The following is a 25,063-nucleotide window of genomic DNA, read 5'->3' as shown; positions in this document are numbered from 1 at the left end:
CACGTACACACACAGAGCTGGTGTTTGGTTGGGCTTGTGGTTGCTGACTGAACAGATCTCTGCTCTGCTGCCACCAGCCTTACCAGAGAACACAGGAAGTGTGTGTACGTCTGATTTACCACTGTGTGTGTGTGTGTGTGTGTTTGTGTTTGCTGGTTGTTGTTACCTGTCTGTTCCACATAAATACTGTTCAGCCCTCACAGTACTCGAGACCTCTCGTAAAATAAAGAGCCATGAAGTGGAGAAGTGGAGCTGAGATGTTTGTTTGCCTCTCGTCTCCGTTCACACTCGAGTCGTGTTTCTGTGAGCTCGCGGGTCGAACCTGAAACATCCTCTGACATCAAGAGTCTGAACCTAGAGAATCCACAGAGAGAGGAAGAGCAGGACGCTGTTTCATCTCTCTCTTTAAACCCACCAGAGAACAACGCCCGAGCAGTGGAGTCCTGCTTCACTCACTCACTCATTCACTCATTCTGAGTCTTTGTTTGATTTCTGGGTCATAATCAGTTTGTTCACACCTCGGCCTCAGTGCGTCCTCCCTGATAAAATAAAAGATGTGTAAATATTCCTCTTGAACAGAATAATAATAATGATAATAATAATAATAATCTTTATTCATATAGCACTTTTAAAAAAAGGGTTTCAAAGTTCTTTACAAATAAGAAACTGAAAGAAGATCAGAGAGAAATGTGAAGAAGACTAACAAATTAAATAAAACAATGATGAAAATAAAAACAACAAAACCATCACAAATATAAAATCCAATTATAAAAAAAATTCACATTATCAAAACAATATAAAATAAAATCCAAAACATATATAATCAAATTATTTAAAAAATATATGATAATAAAAAATAGATAATCAAATTATTTTTTAATATATCATATATATTGAAATAAATACAATATATATAAAATCAAATTATAAAAAAAACATTACTATTTTATAAAAAATATAAATATAGATCCTACTTATAAAAAACAAATCCTAAAAAATATAACATCAAATTATTATAAACATATAAAGTTTAATTATAAAAAATACAGAAAATAAAATTACAGAAATATATATAAAACCATATAACAAAATATATATAACCTAATTATAAAAATGACAAATCTAATCCTAAAAAATATAAAACTAACTATTAAGAAAATATAAAATCTATTTATTAAAAATATACAATAAAAAATTCTACAAAAAATATAGAAAATCAAATTATAAAATCCTGCCAGTGATACTGTCTAAAAAAGAATAAAAACAACAAAAGATAAAAGATTATAACAATCAAAAATCTGAAATATAAGATATAAAATGCTGCCAGTGATACTGCCTTCAGAAGAATAAAAACTTCTTGATTAAAACACGCTCAGGTGACATGTCCTGTGAAATCACATGGATAGAAATGTGTTTTTAAAAGAGGATAAAGAAGTTATCTCTCTGATCTCTTTCTGTAACTGTCAGACACTCTGAATGACAAGCTGAGCCTCAAACCCAAACTATTAAATAAATAATGGAAGAAAAGAACAAAAACACATTAAAGTATGACACAGCTCCAACATACATTATGCAGACAATCCACTGCATACCTGAAAGCTGGTGACAAAACCAAGTCCCTGCACGGTGACTTCCTCCTGGTTCATCTCGTCCTTCAGCGCTGAAGTGAACACAGAGCTCTCATCAACACATGAACACATGAACACATGAACACATGAACACATGAACGTGTTTCTAACAGAGAAGATTTTAAAGATTTGTTTATCTGTATATAAACGGGACATGAGCTCAGCTGTGTTTTTAAACCTGAGTGAGACGAGACGTTACTTCAGCTGTGGTGGAGACCGCTGCACGCATGCACTCAAATCCATGCCGTGTTGATGCTTCGTCTCAAAGCATCACATAACAGCCATCACAGCCTGAGTCATGTCTCCTTAAAGCAAACCACTGAAACTATCAGTCCATTTAAAAACTCACTCTTAGATTATATTCATGTCCACATAGCGTCATAAAGTAACCGTCTCTTATTCTGATGACCCAGCTTCAGACTGTGTTGTGTTGTTGAACACGTTGTTTTCTTTGTGTTTGTCTTTAGGGTTCATGTTGCCGGATCTCCCGGAGCAGTTTGGACCCCCGGACACCGCCCCCCTCCTCCTCAGCAGACTGATGGAGGCCGTAGAAACCAAAGGTACACGCCTATAAGAACATGTTCTGTTGTTCTCCATGTAGATTATCACATGTGGTGTTTTTATTTTAATTTATTTCTCAGTTTGTTTTTGGTATTATAATTATTCTTATTTCTTTTTGACCTTTTCCATTTAAAAGAAAATATTAACCTATTTATCTTATTGCAGTTTCACTATTATTAATTTATTTATTTATCTTTTATTTTAAATTATCATTTATTATTATTGATTGCTTTTTCATTCATTGACTTATTACACTGCGTCTGAGAGGACTGCAGCTACACCCATCTTGCTCATGTGTGTGTTGTTTGTGTGATGCTGCAGGTCAGGACGGTCCAGGTGTGTATCGCAGTATGAGTGGAGGGAGTTTGGACACCCGGCAGCTGAACGACACAGGTGAGGACACGTCTTCTTCTACCGCCATACATTCGACTCAAATGATACACAGCCTTTAAAGTGACTTAGTCTCCTCATCTGTCACTTCTAGAAGTCAACTTTTAGTCTAAATCAATCTTTATTTATAAAGCACCAAATCACAACAACGTTCTCCTCAGACTCTTTCCAAACAGAGCAGGTCTAGACCGTACTCTATGTCCTATTATTAACAAAGACCCAACATCAAGACCGGGTCAGATCCAGTCCCATCTTCCAGACAGGACTCAGTCTGATCTCATCTTAATCCACCATGAGCAGAGCACTTTGCAGCATTTAGCAAGTTACAGTGGCAAGGACAAACTTCATTTAACAGGCAGAAACCTCCAGCAGGACCAGACTCATGTTAGACATACATCTGCTGAGACCGTGTTGGAGAGAGGGATAGAGGGAGATGAAGAGAGAGAGAGAGAGATGATAGTGGGGAGACGGATAGTAGTAGTTGTAGCAGCTGGAGTCTGGCACGTCCACAGCAGCAGAGATCCAGAGGAACCTACGAGACAAGGGAGCTCAGGGACTCCAGCAAGGTCTATGGTTAGTAACTTTAATGGGACAGGAGGAGTTAAAGTGAGAGACAGGCAGAGAGAGGAGAGAGAGGGAAAGACAGGATCCCAGTGTGTCAGTCTAAGCCTATAGCAGCATAACTAAGACCTGGTCCAAGCCTGATCCAGCTCTAACTATAAGCTGTATCAAAAAGGAAAGTTTGAAGCCTACTCTTAAAAGTAGAGAGGGTGTCTGCCTCCCGGACCCTGACTGGTAGATGATTCCAAAGGAGAGGGGCCTGATAACTGAAGGCTCTACCTCCCATACTACTTCTAGAGACTTACGATGAGCAGGTCTGCATGTTGGGAGCGTAGTGGTCTAGAGGGGTAATAGGGCACTATGAGCTCTTTAAGATATGAATGTGTCTGATCATTGAGAGCTTTGTAGATCAGAAGGAGGATTTTATTGGGAGTCAGTCTAGTGAAGCTAACATGGGAGAGATGTGCTCTCTGTTTCTCGCTCTAGTCCGTACTCGAGCTGCAGCGTTTTGGACCAGCTCAAATCGAACTTTAAACCCTGATGTGTGGGTTTTTGTCTTTCAGACCTGGATCAGCTGGAGGTGTCGTCCCTTTGTGACGGGGTGATCCGGTTTCTACAGGATCTCCCTGGTCCCGTCCTCCCCTCCTCACTACAGACGGACATGATTCAAGCAGTGCAAGGTCAGACCCCCTCTCCCCTTTCTGGACTCACTCCACAGTCCTGCTATGACGCCTCAAGACTCAGTGTTTAACAGGTTTCTCCCCCTCCTGTTGTCCACAGAGGTCCGGGAACTGGAGGACTGTGCTCAGGTGCTGCGGGGGGTTGCTAGCTCACCGTCTTGCCCGGCTCAGTACGGCCTGACCCTCCTCAGCGTGGTCCGCCACCTGGCCCGGCTCTGTCTGCACAGCGCCAAGAACCAGCTGAGCCCCCAAGGCCTGGCAGAGAGCTTCAGCCCGCTGCTGTTCAGACAGACTGCAGGGTCAGTCTCAAACGCGCGCGCACACACACACACACACACACACACACACACACACACACACACACACACACACACACACACACACACACACACACACACACACACACACACACACACACACACAGCGATGAGCCGTGTCAGCTGTTAGAGTTTGATATCAGGCGGAGAACGCACTTCAAAGTATGACGCTCCATTAGCCGCCCGCTAACAGTTCAGTAAAAAACGTTGCTTTATTGCTGTTTCCTGCATCTTCATACGCTAGGCTGCACACTGGACAAAGACACACACACACACTAAATGATTCCACAAGACTGCTAACCACACACTTAACGTCTGTGCTAATGATCCAAAAACTGAAGATCTCACAGAAACTCACGTGATCTAACGTGACTTCAGAAGATGCAGCTTGTTGATGCTTCTTACGCCCAAATTCCACCAGATCCGTGTCCGGTCCGTCTCCGATCCGTCACAGCACCAGATCTGATAGGTTTCTATTCTAGTCAGTGTGTTAACTTCCACTGGATCCGCTCCATTGTCTCTGATCCGGTAAGGGTCGGAGTCCTCCGGATCAGATACACAAGACCTCTATTGTTGCCTGATGCCGGAGCACGACGCATCAATCTCAACAGAGCAGATGGAGCGGGACAGGAAGTCAGGTTTCACCAAAACAAAATGAAAACATCCGGTTAATTTTCAGAATAAAACACTCTGTGTTATCACCAGATCTTATTTCACTTAAAGGCCCTGTGAGGAGTTTTGAACTGGCTGAGAAACAGACTGAATCTGATACTGATGCCTCTTTATGACCTTCAATAGCAAACAAGTCCGTCAGCAGCAACACTGACACCTTCTCTGTTGTCATTTTAAATGCCTTAAACCGCCCTGAGGGGGTAGGTGTCAGACCAGATGATGGACATCTGGCATCAGAAACAGACTTCATTTGACTGTTTTCATGGAAAATAATCATATAGCCTTATAAAGTTGACTGTTAAAATACAACAGGATGAGGTTTTTGTTGGAAACACTACTTTTGCATGTACAGGACAAGAGATAAGAGGTATCACTTTGTCCACAAGGGGGGCGCCAGAATCGATACAAAAATAGTTCCTCACAGCAGCTTTAACTACAACAACAAACCAAAGTCATGATGAGTGGAGCCAGGCCTGGAGTCAACAGGTCAGAGGTTTTCAGAGGACCAGAAAGACAACATGGATGAGGAGAGGAGGAGGAGGAGGATCCTTGATTCAGGGATTACTGCGGTGAAACCTCGGTCACATGACTCCAGCTGTCCGGCGGTCCTGCTCCGTGCTGTGTTCTGAAAACCCAACCGGTGGGCGATGGACGAGAGAGCACGGAGGCGGACCGGACACGGATCAGAGACGTACTGGTGGAAGTCCTGTGTTGGTCTGGTCGTCTCATTGGTTATTGCAGATATTCCACCTGAGGCAGTCTGACCTGGGGTCTTAAATATCTGATATGTTTTATATCTATGATCCCAGGTCAGTCAGGAGCAGTGACATAGTCGTGTTGACGTCACACACTAACCGGTTACAAGAAGCCTTCAATCAGGCCACGCCCCCTCGATCACTGGGCGGGAAAAATCAGACCCTGATCAGGCTGAAATAACCTCATCTTTTTAATGAATGCACAAAACAAAACTAGTAGTTCCAGTCATAAAAGACTTCACATTAAGTGTACATTGGTGACGTACGTGCAGCACACAGCCGTAGAAAGTCTGCACTGTTTAAAGCAGAGGTTTGTTTCTTTATTTAAATGATGTGAACAGGCGCTTCAAGCACATGTAATCATTTCACATTACCTTAGATGCATGTTAATTAACACATTCCCTCCCTCTGCAAATTAACTTGCAGAGGGAGGGAACATAGAGAGATAAAGTCTGATAGTTGTCTGCAGGGAATGTTGGATGTTATGACTCTTTAAAACCAGAAGTGACTAAGTTCATGTTGTCATCGTTTATTTCACTCTTCATTCCTCTTTGACACTGTTTCTCCGTCATGTGATCGATGCTGTTGAATCTGACTGTGACTCTCTTCCTGTTCAGGTCTGAGTCCAGTCTGGGTCCTATGGTCCAGGTCCTGGAGGTTCTGATAACCAGTGAGCTCAACATGAACCAGGCTGCACCAGGTACGTGTGTGTTTCTGTGTTTATGAGAAGTGGAAGCTGGTTCATATATCAGGAGATGAGACAGGAGATTACTGATGTACAGATAAACAGGAAATATGATGTTTCTCAGCTGACCAATCACAGGGCTTCTAGTCTGTGTTCTCTAATCCCAACAAATGTTCTTCTCAGACTCTTTCCAAACAGAGCAGGTCTAGACCATACTCTATGTTCTATTATTAACAAAGACCAAACATCAAGACCGGATCAGATCCAGTCCCATCTTCCAGACAGGACTCAGTCTGATCTCATCTTAATCCACCATGAGCAGAGCACTTTGCAGCATTTAGCAAGTTACAGTGGCAAGGACAAACTTCCTTTAACAGGCAGAAACCTCCAGCAGGACCAGACTCATGTTAGACACACATCTGCTGAGACCGTGTTGGAGAGAGGGATAGAGGAAGATGAAGAGAGAGAGAGAGATGATAGTGGGGAGACGGATAGTAGTAGTTGTAGCAGCTGGAGTCTGACACGTCCACAGCAGCAGAGATCCAGAGGAACCTACGAGACAAGGGAGCTCAGGGACTCCAGAAAGGTCTATGGTTAGTAATTTTAATGGGACAGGAGGAGTTAAAGTGAGAGACAAGCAGAGAGAGGAGAGAGATGGAAAGACAGGATCCCAGTGTGTCGGTCTAAGCCTATAGCAGCAGAACTAAGAGCTGGTCCAAGCCTGATCCAGCTCTAACTATAAGCTTTATCAAAAAGGAAAGTTTGAAGCCTACTCTTAAAAGTAGAGAGGGTGTCTGCCTCCCGGACCCTGACTGGTAGATGATTCCAAAGGAGAGGGGCCTGATAACTGAAGGCTCTACCTCCCATACTACTTTTAGAGACTTCAGGAAAGATGAGCAGGCGTGCATGTTTGGAGCGTAGTGTTCTAGAGGGGTATCAGGGCACAGTATGATGCCACACGGTCAAATGTGTCTAAAAGTTTCCGTGTTTGCTTCCTGAGTTAGCATTCAGTCAGGTGTATCAGGAGATGACTCAGGCTGGTTTCTGCTGCGTTAACTCCTCCGTGATCGATTTCGGTTCCTCTATCAGCCGTGAAGCAGCGTCACCCGGGGGCTGTGTGACTCTTTGTCACAGCTGTTGCTCAACCTTGAAGGGTTGAATGTCAGATGTTTCCTGATGAGGTCACAAAGGGACAGGAGAGCAAACGTTGCAGCTCTGACTAAAGATGACTCCATACAACAACGTTGAATTTCCATTTAACCAGATTTGATCAATGGATGTTAATTTAAAATTATATATTTTTTTTGCATTTTTGCCTTTCATGGACAGGAGAGCTGAAGAGAGACAGGAAAGGTGGGGAGTAGAGAGCGGGGGAGGATATGAAGCAAATGGTCGAGGTCGGTTCAACACAGAAGTATAAATCAGGCTTTAGATGATGACGTTTCGGCTCGTTTGCACAGATCCTGACTTTGTACAAAAATGTGCCGAGTTTTTCTCAGACAGAGAATTGTATATAAAGTCGTCCTCTAATACAAGCCTGCTTCATATAAAGGCCTGGTACCGGCAGTATAAAGGCGTTTTTCAACCAGAGGAACTTTATCCTGGAACTATGCACGTTTCGACCGTTTGACCCAGGGTCTAAATTTAGTTCAGGGGTAGATAATCTCCCCCCTAAGAAGCCCCTGCTAGGGGGGTAGTACTTTTCAAAGGTCCTGGGACTTTCAGGGGGCGGGGCCTGCAATGCTGAACGTGTCTGATTGGTAGATTAACCGCAGTGTTTTTATTCCGCCATCCGTCCACAATAACATCACACACATCTGTGATTCTCTTGATTTCTCTTTCTTTCATTAGTTTTTATTTGTTCTATCTTTTTTGTATGTGTGTGTACTTTTCAAAAGAAGAAGCTGTGATTCTCTTGATTTAGCAGCTTGTAACAGTAGTCTTCTCTCAGCCCACCGTGAATGCGTCTCTCCCGGTGTTCCGGTTTTAAAAGTGACCCTGTAAACTGGAGACCTTCAGCTGAACGTGTCAGTGTTTGTGGAGTTTACATAGCTGTTGAAACACAGAGGGAGTTCCTGGAAATGCAAACTAGTTCAGTTTTTATTAAGATTTTAAAATATCCTCATCAGATATTTAATGATGGTCTAAAGAAGTTTATGAGGGATGCATCCGGCTGAGAGTCTCCAGTTAACAGGGTCGCTGTTTAAACCAAAACACCGGCCGTGTTCATGTTTTTCTGCTTTTGGAGCACAATTTCAAATTTGAGGAAAACATTTTTTTTCCAACAGGAACCGGATCAACTTTTTTGTCAATCTTTTTTCAAAAAAAATGTTTTCAAAATTTTTCTTGATAAAAATTTTTTTTCAATTTTTTTTTTTTTTTCAATTTCAAATTTTAATTTTTCAAAAAAAAAAAAATAGTCAAATTTTTTTTGTCATCTTTTTTTTTTTTTTTTTTTCACAATTTAAATAAAAAAAAAAATTTCTTTTTTTTTTTCAAATTTTCCAAAAAACCATTCACAGTCATTGTTTATTCCATCTGTGATTCACTTGATTTCTCTTTCTTTCATTAGTTTTTATTTGTTCTATCTTTTTTGTATGTGTGTGTACTTTTCAACAGAAGAAGCTGAGATTCTCTTGATTTAGCAGCTTGTAACAGTAGTCTTCTCTCAGCCCACCGTGAATGCGTCTCTCCTCCCGGTGTTCCGGTTTTAAAAGTGACCCTGTAAACTGGAGACCTTCAGCTGAACGTGTCAGTGTTTGTGGAGTTTACACAGCTGTTGAAACACAGAGGGAGTTCCTGGGAATGCAAACTAGTTTAGTTTTTATTAAGATTTCAAAATATCCTCATCAGATATTTAATGATGGTCTAAAGACGTTTATGAGGGATGCATCCGGCTGAGAGTCTCCAGTTAACAGGGTCGCTGTTTAAACCAAAACACCGGCCGTGTTCATGTTTTTCTGCTTTTGGAGCACAATTTCAAATTTGAGGAAAACATTTTTTTTCGACAGGAACCGGATCAACTTTTTTGTCAATCTTTTTTCCAAAAAAATGTTTTCAAAATGTTTCTTGATAAAATTTTTTTTTTTTTTTTTTCAATTTCAAATTTTAATTTTTCAAAAAAAAAAATAGTCAAATTTTTTTTGTCATCTTTTTTTTTTTTTTTCTCCACAATTTAAATAAAAAAAAATTTCTTTTTTTTTTCTCAAATTTTCCAAAAAACCATTCACAGTCATTGTTTATTCCATCTGTGATTCACTTGATTTCTCTTTCTTTCATTAGTTTTTATTTGTTCTATCTTTTTTGTATGTGTGTGTACTTTTCAAAAGAAGAAGCCGTGATTCTCTTGATTTAGCAGCTTGTAACCAGTAGTCTTCTCTCAGCCCACCGTGAATGCGTCTCTCCTCCCGGTGTTCCGGTTTTAAAAGTGACCCTGTAAACAGGAGACCTTCAGCTGAACGTGTCAGTGTTTGTGTTGATTCATTCATTACTTTTTCCATGTTTTTAACCGCAGGCACAACATTTTCACTTTTTTTATGTTTTTCTGCTTTTGGAGCACAATTTCAAGTTTGAGGAAAATTTGTTTTTTCGACAGGGTCAACTTTTTTGTCAATTTTTTTTGTCAAATCTTTTTTTTTCAAAAACATTTTTTGTCAAAAAAAAAAAATTTTCAAAAATTTTCTTTTCAAATTTTTTTTTCATTTTTTTTTGTCCATTTTTGATTTTTCAATTTTTTGGGTCAATTTTTGATTTTTGATTTTTTTTTCAATTCTGTTTTTTTTTCAATTTTTTTCCAAAAACCATTCTCAGTCATTGTTTTTTTCCATCTGTGATTCTCTTGATTTCTCTTTCTTTCATTAGTTTTTATTTGTTCGTTCTTTTTTGTATGTGTGTGTACTTTTCAAAAGAAGAAGCTGTGATTCTCTTGATTTAGCAGCTTGTAACAGTAGTCTTCTCTCAGCCCACCGTGAATGCGTCTCTCCTCCCGGTGTTCCGGTTTTAAAAGTGACCCTGTAAACTGGAGACCTTCAGCTGAACGTGTCAGTGTTTGTGGAGTTTACACAGCTGTTGAAACACAGAGGGAGTTCCTGGGAATGCAAACTAGTTTAGTTTTTATTAAGATTTCAAAATGTCCTCATCAGATATTTAATGATGGTCTAAAGACGTTTATGAGGGATGCATCCGGCTGAAAGTCTCCAGTTAACAGGGTCGCTGTTTAAACCAAAACACCGTCCGATCTTTGCCACGGCTTTTGGAGTTCAAAAGGATTTTAAAGCCGTGTTGAAACGTCTTTGCTACTCGTGCTTATCTCCTCTCACGTGTTGATTCAGTGAATCCATCTGTGATGAAATAAAGCACCATCTAAAACAGCGCCAGCTGAGTCTCTTCATGTTAACAGGCTAACTGTTGTGTTGCTCATAATGATACCTGCCTGTCCGTCTGCTTCTATGGTGTCATCTGTGATAAATGGCATGCGTCTTTGTTTTACTGCCCTCTACTGGTCTGGTGGTGTAGTGCATTTAGGAAGGAGTTGTGTTTATGTTCCTCACTGTAAGGGGGAATATATCACGGCTCTGTGGGGTATATGTTCTCTTTGCTCCTGTATTCACTGTGAGTTAAGGCCTGATTTTATATCAAATAGAGTCTGATTTAAAGGTTGAACGCCTTGTCGTTGTGAACATGTTTACATTTGGCTCAAAACAGCCCAGTTTATACTCTTCTGACACGGCTGTAAGTTATTGATACCTTATTAAGATGAAGACACATTCCTTTATTACTCAGTCAATCAGCAGTAAATGATTCTGTCATTCAGCAGCTGTCCGTCAGTCACTCCTTCATTCATCCATTCACTCGTTCAGGCTGTGAGTCCGTCTGTTCATCAGTCACTCGGTCCGACTGAAACGATGACATCATCCGTCCTCACGGTGAAAGATGCAGCAGAGAAGACGAGGGAGGGGAGGGGTGGGGGGTGTTGCCTCGGTGATATCACTGCCATCGCACGATTGGCTGGGGGCAACGGTGATGTCACACATCTCCAAGCTGCTCTCCTGAGCTTTGAACCGAGGCAGAGAGGGAGACAGGCGGAGAGAAAGTTGCGTCGTTTTAAATCTTGAGCACCGGAGACGGCTGCAGATCTGGAGGAATGAGGGAGAAATGTTCCTGCAGGCTGTTAGTTTCTCTGTGGAGAGTCTCAGCTGAGATGAAAGTGTGAGAGATCTGACTCAGGTGCAGAGAGAGAGAGAGAGAGAGAGCAGAAACAGACAGCATCCTGCTGATTTCAGTTATCGGTGCATCTTTAAACTAAAGTGACGCTCGAAAAAAGACTGAAAATCCAGATCAGTTCGGAGGATGTAGGCCGGACCCGCTTCTTCACGGATGACGTCAGTTTTTTCGAGGCAGGATTCGAGCGCTCGGCTTTAGGCAGGACATCATGAGATCCAAACATCAAGAGGATCCGGGTTTGGTTTCACCTTTGAAGCGTCGCTGAGGTGTGTGAAGGTTCAGAGGCAGACATGGAGCGAGAGGAGGGAGGCAGGGCCGAGGCCGAGCCAGTGAGAGGACGAGACAAGATCCTGTGCTACATTAACATGCAGAGTCCAGGTAGGAGCTCAAACCTGAACCCGGGGCAGTTCGGAGAGGACTTAGACCTGGTAGGAGTCTGTTGTTGGTTTGCAGCTGATGGCAGTTTAGATAGGTAATGATTCTTAATGCGGCCGCTTGGTTCTCTCTTTAAAGGGTAATTCTGCTGTTTTTGAATCAGGGCCTCTTTTTAAAAATTCTGAGTTTTTAATAAGAAATACTTCCAGAAAGTTTTAAATTCACTCCGATAGATCGCTTCAATCGACAGGTGTGAAACTGGCTGCTACATAACCTTTGGGTGTGAGTGCCCCAGGTGGAAATGTTGACCGCTGTGAGCTCTTGTTTAGCCTCCGACGGGTTCTGATTGTAAGTGATAACATTAAAGGATTCCTGCAGAGATGAAGCTCCTCGTTAAAGATGAATATTTTATTATTCAGGATTATTTTACTCCCTTCAAAGCCACCAAACTTCATCGACTAAATCGTCCTTGCAGAACCTGGAGGTTGGTCCTCTGCTGCCCCCTTCAGTCCGTGCGCTTTCATTTTGAGTGACTCTGTTGTTCCGATTTATTATTTAGGATCTTTTTTTTCGTCCAAAAACATCCTCTAAATGTTTTTTTCAGTGACACCAAATCTTAAGACAAGAACAGAAATTCTCCCAAGCGTACAGGAGTTATCAGCAGACTTTTACATGCACATGATATTAGTTATAAACTCACATTTTAAACATTAAAGACGCTCAATAACACAAACCAGTCGAGTCAGACGTAGATCAGAAACTCCTGCGTTCTGCGACTTCAGATTGGAGTTGTCATGAAACCAGAATTTTGATCTTCACTACGATGTCTGTTTGATACGACAGCAATTCAAAATGAACTCCTGAGCACTGAGAGTGGTTTATCTACACACACCAACAACTACTTCACTGTAAACAGTAATGAAAGGTAAAACCTATACAGAGGAGTGTGTGTCCGTAGAGTCGGGGAGCGCTCTGCCTGTGTTCTTACTGATTTAGACATTTTACAGACATCATATGGGTAACATATGTGTCTATGTATGTATTAGATGCTCAAAGGACTCCACAAAATGATAAAGTTTACCAGCCTGTGAATGAGGAGAACTAGCAGCATGTAGTGACTGTGATGGAGAGCAGAGCAGAGACACACAGCAGACAGGAAGAAGTGCGACTCGAGCTGCGAAAGGTTCCCAATCTAGGAGCTTTGTTTAAGTTTGTGCAGAGTTTAGTACGTGTCGTAAGTTCTTATGAGCGTAACCGCCTTGAAACCATCAAAGAGTAACGTCTGAATGCTTTATTTGATCGCATTACAGGCGCTGCTCAATGCTCAAATTGCTCCCTCTGTTGTTCAGAGGTGTGTGAATGTGAACGAATGAGATTAGCCAACACTGGTGGTCCCTTACTTTAGCAGTCTCTACCATCAGTGAGTGAATGGGTATGAATGGGTGAATGACGAGTAGTGTAAAAAAAGTGCTTTGAGTAGTCAGACAGACTAGAAAAGCGCTATATAAGTACAAGTCCAAGTTTTAGCTTATATCAGTCGACCACCTCTGAGTCGACCATCGTAAGCTCTGGTGGTAGCAGCTGGACCAAGCAGCAACCTCCGGTCTAAAAATATGAGTCCAATGCAGAAGTGTTAAAAACTGCAGTTCATGGAGGATCCGCTTGAGGCTGGCTCCTGAAGTACAGGAAACCTCACACACACCAATTCAAAGAAGCCGATCTTCACAGCAGAAATAAACATGTTTACAGCCTGGTTCAAAAAACGAGTGTAGTCTGGATAGATCATTTCTTGATCGGCACACTCTGTACCGGGGGCAAATTTTTTCATAACATGGTAATTCAGAGATATTAAGGTTATGAGTCTTCCATTGAGAGGCACAGCTGACTTTGACAGGCGGGAACACTGTAGCTGTTGGCGAGGAGGCTCAAACTCCGCCTCTTTACGTCACAATCGTCGACAGCAGCAATATGGCTGCCGCCGACGATTGGCCTCAAAACAGCACTTCAGAAACAGACGGGTGACGTCACAGATACTTTATACTGGATGTGAATTGGACATAAAAATAACGGCGGTTGAATTGTTTTATCGTTTCTGAATACAGAAGTGTCAAAATGTTAACAACCTTCGGTAAGACGACTTTTGCTGCCAATGAAACATGCCGTAGTGGTTGCAGCGTAGCGCTTTGGGGTAAATGTCTCTGTTTTCAAAGAGGCACAGCCATGATCTGACAGAACTTAACACCTCTGCCAGCTGACTGAGAGAAGTGTGTCGTTTGCAAAAGTCGTGCAAAGCAGACGTTTGTACCTCCTAGCTTAAAAGCTTCTCTGCAAACTTTTATTCTGAAGGGCCTTTGGAAGTTTTAAGGACAAATTCCACCGCATCCGATCAGAGCGGACCGCAGCGGATCAGAGACAGACCGGACATGGATCTGGTGGATCCCGTGTTATAGTCACTTCAGCACTTCCTGTTGCAAACAGAAGTCAATTCTCCAGTTCATTTTGATCACTCTCTTTTCATTTTCCTGTCCCGTTACACTTGAACATCCAAGTTCTTTATGATTTAGTTTTTACTTGAGCTGATTTGTTAAACTGTTAAACTGAAAGGATTTATGGTTCTCTGTTTTACTGTGTTTTTTAACGTCCTCTCTTGTGATCACCATGTCCCTCTAACGCATCAAGAGAATTCCTACAAATCATATAAAAACATCCGTTTGGATCCAAAGATCATGCAGCAGCTGTTAGCATCAATATTGCAACATCCCAAAATAAACGTACCTGGCTCTGCTCACCAAGGGTGCAAACTTTTCCTTCACGTGCCCGGAAACTCGTACCAAACATAGCGCTATGCTAATCTGCCAAACAATACGTACTGAGCAAAAAGAGACGCAGACATTTATTTATACTGGTTCCGGGGCCACAGCTTCTACCCGGAACATGAGTAACACAAAACAGATGAATGGATGCTGATGGCCTCTCTACAGTCACACACTGTATTGTGAACTGGATATCTCAGCAGGACTTTTATTTGCCTTATTTATAAATGATTACTTTCATCTGGTTTGTTTTGATTCTTTTATTCCTCTCTCGTTCTTCCTTGGGCGTTTTGCGTTTGTTTTCTACATGATGACTTGCTCTGCGGAGAACAAACGTGTGTCTGTGTAATAAAGTGCAGCTTCTGCTTCTTATTGTTGTCATATTATGCGCTTGTGTCATTTACAGGATGATGTCTTCTTTGATTGAATGTAACTGTCTCCTTCCTGGCAACAGGAAACATTTGATGAATGTCAGCTGTAATTTGAATGCATGGCACAGATATAAAGCAGCGAGGCTCTAAATTTAGTCTTCATGATGTCATTGGTTAAAAAAAAGAAAAACCTCAGTGTGATGTTCAAACCGTCTCTGTGTGTCTTTGTTTCAGCGTTACCTCCTAAACCCACCAAACCACCGACTCCAGCTCCTTCATGCAGCTTCAACAACAGTATCTCCCTGCAGGACGCCGAGTGGTACTGGGGAGACATCTCCAGGTAACACACACACACACACACACACGCACACACGCACACACGCACATATGCATACACCAGTCATGGCCAATAGCTGTCTCTTTGAGCCTTAGTAATTATATCCCGCCCCTTCCTCTTACCAAAACATACATTTAGCTCACGAATAGAGCTTCAAAGCTCCTTTAGGTGGGTCCAGTCCTCAGGTGGGTCAACAGCGTCAAAGATTCTTGTGTTGGTTTGAGGCAGACTCACATGGTTATGGTGCGTTCAATGACTTTTGAGTTAGTGTTTGTTACGTTTCCTCCCACTGTACACCTCTACTCTGATAATATGGTGCACACAGCGCTGCAGGAGCCTCATTGGTCAACAGTTGTCAATCATTTTTGAGAATTCTGCCTTTTAGATCAAAGACAGGATTCTAGAATCAATGTCATAATTCTAAGATCAAAGGCAGAATTCTAGAATCAATGTTGGAAATCTGAGATCAAAGGCAGAATTCTAGAATCAATGTTGGAAATCTGAGATCAAAGGCAGAATTCTAGAATCAATGTCATAATTCTAAGATCAAAGGCAGAATTCTAGAATCAATTTCAGAACTCTGAGATCAAAGGCAGAATTCTAGAATCAATGTCATAATTCTAAGATCAAAGGCCGAATTCTAGAATCAATGTTGGAAATCTGAGATCAAAGGCAGAATTCTAGAATCAATGTCATAATTCTAAGATCAAAGGCCGAATTCTAGAATCAATGTCATAATTCTAAGATCAAAGGCAGAATTCTAGATCTTGATCTTAGAATTCTTACAGAAAAATCGTACTTCCAACATCCTGCGAAATGTCAGATCCGTCAGCACTGCAGGAGCCTCATTGGTCCACAGAGCGGTCAATCATGATGTCACAGTATTTTAATAATTGTTGTTAAATGTTAACTGTGTGTGTGTTTGTAGAGAGGAGGTAAACGAGAAGCTGAGAGACACCGCTGATGGAACGTTCCTGGTTCGGGACGCCTCCACTAAGATGCACGGAGACTACACTCTGACTCTGAGGTGAAACGCCTGTTTGATCACACTGCTGGACTCAGACTGTCATACATCCCCCCCCGTGATATCTACGTGATGTGTCCCACGTTTGGGGGGTTCTCTTCCCGCTGGTTTTGGTCTAACTGGTCGATTGTTTTCTGACCCCCTTCAGGAAAGGAGGAAACAACAAACTGATAAAGATTTTCCACCGGGAGGGGAAGTACGGCTTCTCCGACCCGCTGACATTCAGCTCAGTGGTCGAGCTCATCAATCATTACCGCCACGAGTCGCTCGCTCAGTACAACCCCAAACTGGACGTGAAGCTGCTGTACCCGGTCTCCAAACACCAGCAGGTCTGTGACTGGAGCTCAGACCAGGATCCAGTGACTGTATTCATCTGATTTTATATGTTGTTCATGTTGTTGTTGTTTGTTGTTGTTCAGGACCAGGTGGTGAAGGAGGACAGTATTGAAGCAGTGGGGAAGAAGCTCCATGAGTATCACCTGCAGTACCAGGAGAAGAACCGAGAGTACGACAGACTGTACGAGGAGTACACCCGGACCTCTCAGGTACACCGTCATACACTCATCATACCTTTACAATCAAATACCGCCTGCAGCTCTCAAGACACGCCTCAATCAGTCTTTCTTTATAAAGTGACCGTCCTCTATGTTCTATTATTGACAAAGACCCAACGTCAAGACCGGATCAGATCCAGTCCCCTCTTACAGACAGGACTCAGTCTGATCTCATCTTAATCCACCATGAGCAGAGCACTTTGCAGCATTTAGCAAGTTACAGTGGCAAGGACAAACTTCCTTTAACAGGCAGAAACCTCCAGCAGGACCAGACTCATGTTAGACACACATCTGCTGAGACCGTGTTGGAGAGAGGGATAGAGGGAGATGAAGAGAGAGAGAGAGATGATAGTGGGGAGACGGATAGTAGTAGTTGTAGCAGCTGGAGTCTGGCACGTCCACAGCAGCAGAGATCCAGAGGAACCTACGAGACAAGGGAGCTCAGGGACTCCAGAAAGGTCTATGGTTAGTAACTTTAATGGGACAGGAAGAGTTAAAGTAAGAGACAGGCGGAGAGAGGAGAGAGAGAGAAAGACAGGATCCCAGTGTGTCAGTTCCTCCGGCAGGAGCTCAGATTGGTCGATATTTATTTCTCAAACAAACAGGTTTGCATTCTATCGTTCTGACTGTTTTAACATGAGATCAGGTGGTCTCCAAGATGGTGGGGGTGTAGCAAAATCGGACGTCCTAAAAGCTGCGTCTACGTTTTTTAATTTAAAGGAGGGATTTGCTTTTCACCTCTCTCATTGGACGTCTTTTTTTGTCTCACATCTGGAGCAAGATGTGAAACAAAGATAATATGCAACTGATTCCTTTTCTCCCTCTCCTCCTCCTCCTCCTCCTCCTCCTCCTCCTCCTCCTCCTCCTCCTCCTCCTCTTCCTCCCTCAGGAGATCCAGATGAAGAGGACGGCCATCGAGGCGTTTAACGAGACCATAAAGATCTTCGAGGAGCAGTGTCAGACTCAGGAGCGGTTCAGCAAAGAGTACATCGAGAAGTTTCGTCGAGAGGGCAACGACAAGGAGATCCAGAGGTAGGCTGTTACCACGGCAACTGTGACGGAAACACACACATGCACACACCAAACCCCACACACACATGAAGAGGCCTTAGTTGCCATGGCACCAGGATCTGCAGGAAGAATGCACCTGCTGGTAAATTTAGGTTTGTCCAGTCGGGTCATTGGAGGAGGAGTGTGGTGATGTCATCGTGCACAGCTGTGAATGTTTGACACCAAAACAAGTCCTGAGAGCGTCTTCACACGAACACGTCTGTTAGAGCGCACATCTCATCTTCATGTTTGATGTTGGAGGCTTTAACACGTCTGTTTAAATAAAGACTTAACGAAGGCGCTTTATTTTGAAAGGATCATGGAGAACTACGACAAGCTGAAGTCTCGGATCAGCGAGATCGTGGACAGTAAGAGACACCTGGAGGTGGACCTGAAGAAGCAGGCGGCCGACTACAGAGAGATCGACAAGAAGATGAACAGCATCAAACCAGACCTGATCCAGCTCCGCAAGACCAGGGACCAGTACCTCATGTAAGGGAACACACACCACCAGACCACTGCAGAGCTGCCTGATGCTGCACAGTGAACTAACCTGTGTTTGTGTGTGTGTGTGTGTGTGTGTGTGTGCGTGTGCGTGTGTGTGTGTGTGTGTATGTGTGTGTGTGTGACAGGTGGCTCACTCAGAAGGGAGTCCGTCAGAGGAAGCTGAACGAGTGGCTCGGCCTGAAGAACGAAACCACAGAGGAGTAAGTTCATCTGTACAGAGTCCAGACTTTTGGTGCCCCCTTGTGGAAGCAGCAAGAACTACACCCTCACACTGAGTTCAGAAAAGACCACAGCTGATATCAGAAGTCCCACCCTTTCTTGATTCTTATTGGTCAGTGATCAGAAGTGACATTGATGAGCACGGAGGTGTTCCAAAAGTTGACTCAAACTCAAATTTTCGCGTGGAATTGAATCGAAGAAGGATTTAGAATTTCAGCTTTTATTTGTATGTTTGGGAATTAAATTTAATATTTATGTATTTCAGATGATTGAGGACATTTTTCTTACATTTAATAGAGAGACAGATAAATAATAACTGAAACACAACATCAAGAGGAACAACATGATGTCTTGAAAAGGGGCGCTTGTTTTGATGTTTTATTCTATTTTGTTAGAAGTTGGATTTAGGTGGGGGCTTTTATTTTGAAGGCCACTTACCTGCAGGAAACAAGGTATAACCAAGGCCAGTAGGTAGTCACTCACGGTTCAGACCCTTGGATACATGTGCACATTTTCAACAATATAGAGGAAACCAATCTGTGGGAACATCTCTACTCCAGGCCACCAGGGGGCTCCACCAGCCTGTAAACACAGCTTCTTATATGAGGCCTGGTGTAAGAGGCTCCTCCGCTAACTCGCTCTCCCTCTCTCCGTCCCCCCTCCCTCTCAGTGAGTACAGCATGGTGGAGGATGAGGAGGACCTCCCTCACCACGACGAGCGTCTGTGGCGTTTAGGAAACATCAAGCGGAACCAGGCGGAGAACCTGCTCCGCGGAAAGAGGGACGGGACCTTTCTGGTGCGGGACAGCAGCAAACCGGGCTGCTACGCCGCCTGCTCTGTGGTGTAAGGCTCCTCCCCCTCCTCTCTGTGTGCCTGTGACTTTAAGACCACACTTGTGACCTCCCTGTTTGTGTCTGACTCTCTCTCTCTCCCTCTCTCTCTCTCTCCCTCAGGGTGGACGGGGAGGTGAAGCACTGCGTCATCAACAAGACCAGCACCGGTTTCGGTTTTGCAGAGCCCTACAACCTGTACGGCTCCCTGAAGGAGCTGGTCCTGCACTACCAGCACACCTCGCTGGTCCAACACAACGACTTGCTCAACGTCACGCTGGCCTTCCCCGTCTACAGCCAGCAGAGACGGTGACTCCCCCCCGCCTCCCCCCCTTCCCGTGTTTCAGGTGGTCATCGTGGACCAGCGAGGGACCTCGTTTAAAACAAACAACCATCCGTCTCTCTTACAGACCAGAACCGGATCACGTGTGTCATTTTTTTCAGGCATGCCGGTGCTGCGAATCCACAAAGTGTTCAGACCGGCGGGCTGAAGAGGAAGCCGTGTTGAGTTTTATACTTTAACATCCCGCAGGAATCCACCTCGACACCTTATTCTGCTGCGGGAGGCGTCACATGGAGCTTTAACGTCCTGTGAGGAGGGACGAGACGGACACCGGATCACTTTAAACTCTGCAGGGATCTGAAGAAGACCAACTGCTCCTGCAGTCTCCTCACACGAGAGGAGATGCTTCAGGTCAGGATCACATGGGAACTTTCTCCTCTGCCCTCACAGGTTCAACTTCACTGTATATTGCACCTTTACACTCAAAGCAGGCATGAGAGGAGGTCTCCACCCGGGAACAGAAATGAGGGAAAGAGGTGAAAAGAAAAGAAAGAGTGAGAATCTAAAATGTTAATCAAGTTAAAGAAGTCAGAGTCGATCCTGAGGGTGTAGCTGAGGTAGAAACGTCTCCTTGGATCATTCCCAGGATCTCTGAACCCAAAACAGTCTCTCCATGAAACCCACTTTATTTATTAGTCAGTGAGTCCTGCTCACAGCGTTCGATCTTTAGTGTAATGACAGCTGGTCTTGTTTTCTGGAGATACTCAGGAGCCAGGGTTCAAATCCAGTTAGTGTGTTTTTAAAGGGGACATATCACGCTTTTTTCATCAACATATATTGGTCTAAGAGGTCCCCAAAACATGTCTTTAAAGTTTATGCTCAAAAAAACACTTTGAAATCAGATTCTGGTCTGCCTGAAAAACCCTCTTCTTCAGTCCTCCTCAGAACAGTCTGTTTTCTCTCTGACCACGCCCCCTCAGGAAGTGGATGTGCCTCGGCTCTCCAGCACGTTGATCTTATGTTTACATGTTGGCTGAATATACACGGCTGCTCACAGACCCACGTTACTTCAACCCTCTGAATCTGATCCTGAATCTGATCCTGACGGAGAGGCGCCTGCAGCAGGACCTTTCTGAACCATTGGTCACAGATTTAGTGTTTCTTGTTGTTTTATTTGTCAGCATGTAGACGTGTGTCTTGGTACACAGCTACCAACATGTAGCTATTTGGCTATGCTAACTAGCGCTAGCACTTATCCATGGAAAATAAAAATCATCCACTAGATCTTCAAATCTGCAGACGTGGGGAGTAAAACCGACCTTTGTGTTTATTAAGACAGCCTACAACTAGCATGCCTCCCTCCTAAGCTCCTTGTTAGCACACATGTGTGCAGGGAATGAAAAACGGAGGAGGGGTTGAGTTGTATTTTATACAGTCTATGGGCTGAACAAGCTCCGAGCTCTGACTCCGTGACAGACCGGATATTGTTGTTACGTAACAAAAACACTGAAGTCTGAAACGGCTGGTTTCACACACATTTACAGAAAGGTGGAGAAATCAGAACAGGGGCAGAATGGATTTTTTTCATTCTCGGGGGGTTTGTAGACAGGGACACAGATTTCAGGGAGAGAACCATTAAAAAGTCCATTTTGCATGATATGTCACCTTTAAGGCTTTAAGTCGTCCAAGGTGTTCAAAAGGTTTAATCTGGATTAGAATGATCCAGATTTCTTTGTTCCTCTTATTTAAGAAACACTGTTCTGGATCAACCTCATCCAGAAACCTTAAAGGTGATTCATCTGGACCTCTAAATGAGACTCGGGATCCAGAGCGACTCATCTCCTCATCCTTTAAATGGATGTTTAATTTCTGACTAACTGAGCAGACTAAAGGAAAGAAACTCAGAAACATTCAAAACGAGCACAACAAATTTATCACGTCTGAACGGGGGGTCACAGAGTCCCTCAAAGTGGTTCACAGAGTGAGTCTAGCACCTCCTCACAGGTCAGCGTCCTCATGCCTGAGCTGGTTCCTCCTGTCTCTGGTGGAGTGGTTAAATAGCCGACATACAACTTTATCTCCATTTATAGATCACCATACTGACAAACCACACCCACTACCTGATGACATCATCACCTGTGCTCCTTTACATCCAGGTAGTAGAACTTTATTTTAACCGGAGCTGCAGCTACAACTTATTAATACTCTATTTAAGGGATTAGTAATCCAGGTGCTGACAGGAGTACAGTCCACTAAACATGCTCTTCCCCGTTACACTACACACCCTGTCCACATGGGGGCGCCAGAGTCCACAGACACTGAATCCTCCTCTCTGCTGCGTTTGATTTAATATTTTCTGTGACATCGACGTTCTTTAGTGGAACGTCTGCCTCGTGGACTCAATCCCACTCCAAAGTTTAAACGTCACAAACAGGGTCTAGATTTGATCCAGTCTGAGAGTTTTTAATCCGACCAGGTGACTTTGGAACCTCTGGGCCCTGGTTCAGAAGCTCTTTAAAGTCCGTTCATCAGATCAGATTCACTTTGAGCTGAAGAGTGTCAGAAACGTGTCCCATGTGATCTGGACCTGATGTGGGACTTGATACCGGTGATGTTGAGAACAAAGCTGTGGAGCGTCTCCTCGTTGTGGAGGTCAGAGGTCACTGAACGGACTCTTCCCCAGGACCGCGCTCGGCTCGTGATGTCAGAGGAAACACGTCGGACAATCCAGAGAGACTTTTCTTGCGAACACTGTGAGCGACTCAGAACGAGGTTTAAAATGAGGGCGACTCGACTTGTCCCGCATTTTCATATCAGGAGAATTAAAAACCCCTGCACCATCCAAAGACTTGATACCCCACCTCCTCCTCCTCCCCAAACCCCCCGCCCCCCATCAGCAGTGTTTCAGGTCCTGTATCTTCAGGTGTGTTTGCTTTGCTGCCTCAGAGTGTCGTTACATGACGGATTCTTCTGTTTGTCTGACAGCACAAAGATTTCCTCGTGCTGCATCCAATGAAATCAATATTCAGGACTCATGAAAACTGCACCTCTGGATCTTTCTGGATCGCTTAAAGGACTCAGCGGATTTTTACAGACGAACGCAGCCTGGGAACGCTCGGCGCGTGTAACAAGATAAAAATCTGAGTCCCAGTTTTTCGTCTTTATTTTCTCTCTTTTGTTTTTGCGCATCAAGATGAACGACTGCTTTAAGAGAACCCAGGTACAGGAGAGCAGAGTGTCACCTTCCACACCTGGAAACGTCCTCCACTTCAGAGTCCAGCTGTTCCAGTTTGGATCCGTTTGTCCTGAATTTTCAAGCTCCTTATTTTGTGTGAAGCAGCTGCTGGACTCGGTGATGGAGGACAAACTCTGAACTTTAACATGATTCCACTGAAGTCAGAGTCAGACAGGTAAACAGCGAGCTGTGATATTCAACAGGAAGTGATGTTTGATGGATTGTTGAGAACTCTGATGAATAAAAACATCCACAGAAATGATCGTGTCTTTGTTTACTGACGACCACGGGGACTGGTTCTGAATCCAGCACCGACCATAGTTTTCTTTATTTCATTTTTTACTCATTGTGTCCAAAAAATCAACTTAAACAATTTAACTAAAGTGGGGTTCTTATTTAATTTTTTCCCCAATCTTTTTATTGAAAAAGTATTGACAATGACAGTGAGAAATACAATTCACTTTTCTCTATAAATATGCATATGCACACACATGCAGGCATGAATACAGAAACATACTTGTGTGTAAACACATAAATATACCTGCACATATATACAGACACACAAAACAAAAAAACAAAAAACAACTCAAGTCAGTAAACAGATTTCAAAGAACAATGCATAACATAAACCCCCCATCCCACCCCAACTCAACTCAACATGACCAGTACACAAAAACCCAATGGTTATTCATAGTTTAAACAGCACTATATATATATATATATATATATATATATATATATATATATGTATATACACACATATCTATATATCTATATATATATAGATATATAGATATGTGTATATATATATATAATTATTATAGTAACAGGCACAGATTCAGTTGGGCAGTAGCTCCAAATTTTTGAAATAAAAAATAAAGGGTTTCCATTGATGGTAAAAAAAAATGTTTTTAAAGGAAACATTAAACTCAACTCAACTTTATTTATAAAGCACTTTAAAACGACCACAGCCTGAACAAAGTGCTGTACATAAATGGACAAACAACGCAGGCATAAAAACAATAAAAACACAGGATAATAAAACAATAAAAACAAAAAACAATAAATAAAAACAAGCCATAAAACACTAAAACAGGAGCAGAGTCTCATGCAGGGTTGAAAGCCAAGGAATAAAAATGGGTTTTAAGGTGAGTTTTAAAAATGGACAGTGAGGAGTCTAATGTGGAGGGGAAGCTCATTCCATAATTTTGGAGCAGCAACAGAAAAAGCTCTCTCCCCTCTCAGCTTCAGTTTTGCCCTCGGTACCTCCAGGAGCAGCAGATCAGCTGACCCGAGGCACCGAGCAGGAGCGTAGGGGTGAAGGAGCTCAGAGAGGTAAGGCGGGGCCAGACCATTTAAAGATTTAAAAAAGATGACTAGATTTATCAGGGAGTAAAAAGAAATATCAATAAAAGAAAACATTGCACATTAAAAATTAATAATAATAATAATAATAATTTGGAATAAATAGATAAAGAAACAGAAAATAAATAACAATAATTTAAAAAAGTTAAAGCTGCTGTGAGGAACTTTTAGCTTGTATCGATGCTGGCGCCCCCTTGTGGACAAAGTGATACCTCTTATCTCTTGTCCTGTACATACAAAATAATTGTCTTCAGACAATAACCTCATCCTGTTGTCTTTTAACATTTAGACTTATCTTACAATGTGATTATTTGTAATGAAAACAGCCAAAAAAGGGTGTTTCTAAAGCGAGATGTCAATCATCTGTTCTGACACCGACCCCCTCAGAGCAGTTTGAGACATTATAATGACAACAGAGAAAGTATCAGTGTTGTTGTAGATGATCTTGTTTGCTTTTGAGGGTCATAAAGAGGCAGCAGTATCAGTTTCAGTCTGTTTCTCAGCCAGTTAAAAACTCCTCATAGTGCCTTTAAAGAAGCATAATAAATATATGTTTAAAAAAAGAAATTAATTAGACAGTTAAGAAATATAATAATAAAATATGGATTGGTTCTGATTTAAAATCTG

General features: G+C 42.7%; 1 protein-coding gene across 1 annotated transcript in view; it reads left to right on the top strand.

Moving 5' to 3' along the window:
* Positions 1-23,330, top strand: part of LOC117819606 (phosphatidylinositol 3-kinase regulatory subunit alpha-like) — a 30,208-nt gene extending 6,878 nt beyond the window's left edge. Inside the window, exons 5-18 of the mRNA XM_034693059.1 lie at positions 2,096-2,188; positions 2,511-2,582; positions 3,704-3,820; positions 3,921-4,119; positions 6,182-6,264; positions 15,266-15,371; positions 16,297-16,395; positions 16,541-16,721; positions 16,812-16,937; positions 17,836-17,978; positions 18,312-18,488; positions 18,629-18,703; positions 19,393-19,566; positions 19,677-23,330. Coding sequence (XP_034548950.1) covers positions 2,096-2,188; positions 2,511-2,582; positions 3,704-3,820; positions 3,921-4,119; positions 6,182-6,264; positions 15,266-15,371; positions 16,297-16,395; positions 16,541-16,721; positions 16,812-16,937; positions 17,836-17,978; positions 18,312-18,488; positions 18,629-18,703; positions 19,393-19,566; positions 19,677-19,866 — 1,835 coding nt within the window. The 3' untranslated portion in view covers positions 19,867-23,330. The remainder of the gene's footprint in view (positions 1-2,095; positions 2,189-2,510; positions 2,583-3,703; positions 3,821-3,920; positions 4,120-6,181; positions 6,265-15,265; positions 15,372-16,296; positions 16,396-16,540; positions 16,722-16,811; positions 16,938-17,835; positions 17,979-18,311; positions 18,489-18,628; positions 18,704-19,392; positions 19,567-19,676) is intronic.
* Positions 23,331-25,063: the final 1,733 nt, after the last annotated feature.

Source organism: Notolabrus celidotus, chromosome 9, assembly GCF_009762535.1.
Source record: "Notolabrus celidotus isolate fNotCel1 chromosome 9, fNotCel1.pri, whole genome shotgun sequence".
In the NCBI taxonomy this organism is placed as follows: Eukaryota; Metazoa; Chordata; class Actinopteri; order Labriformes; family Labridae; genus Notolabrus; species Notolabrus celidotus.
This window is presented reverse-complemented; position numbering and strand designations above follow the sequence as displayed.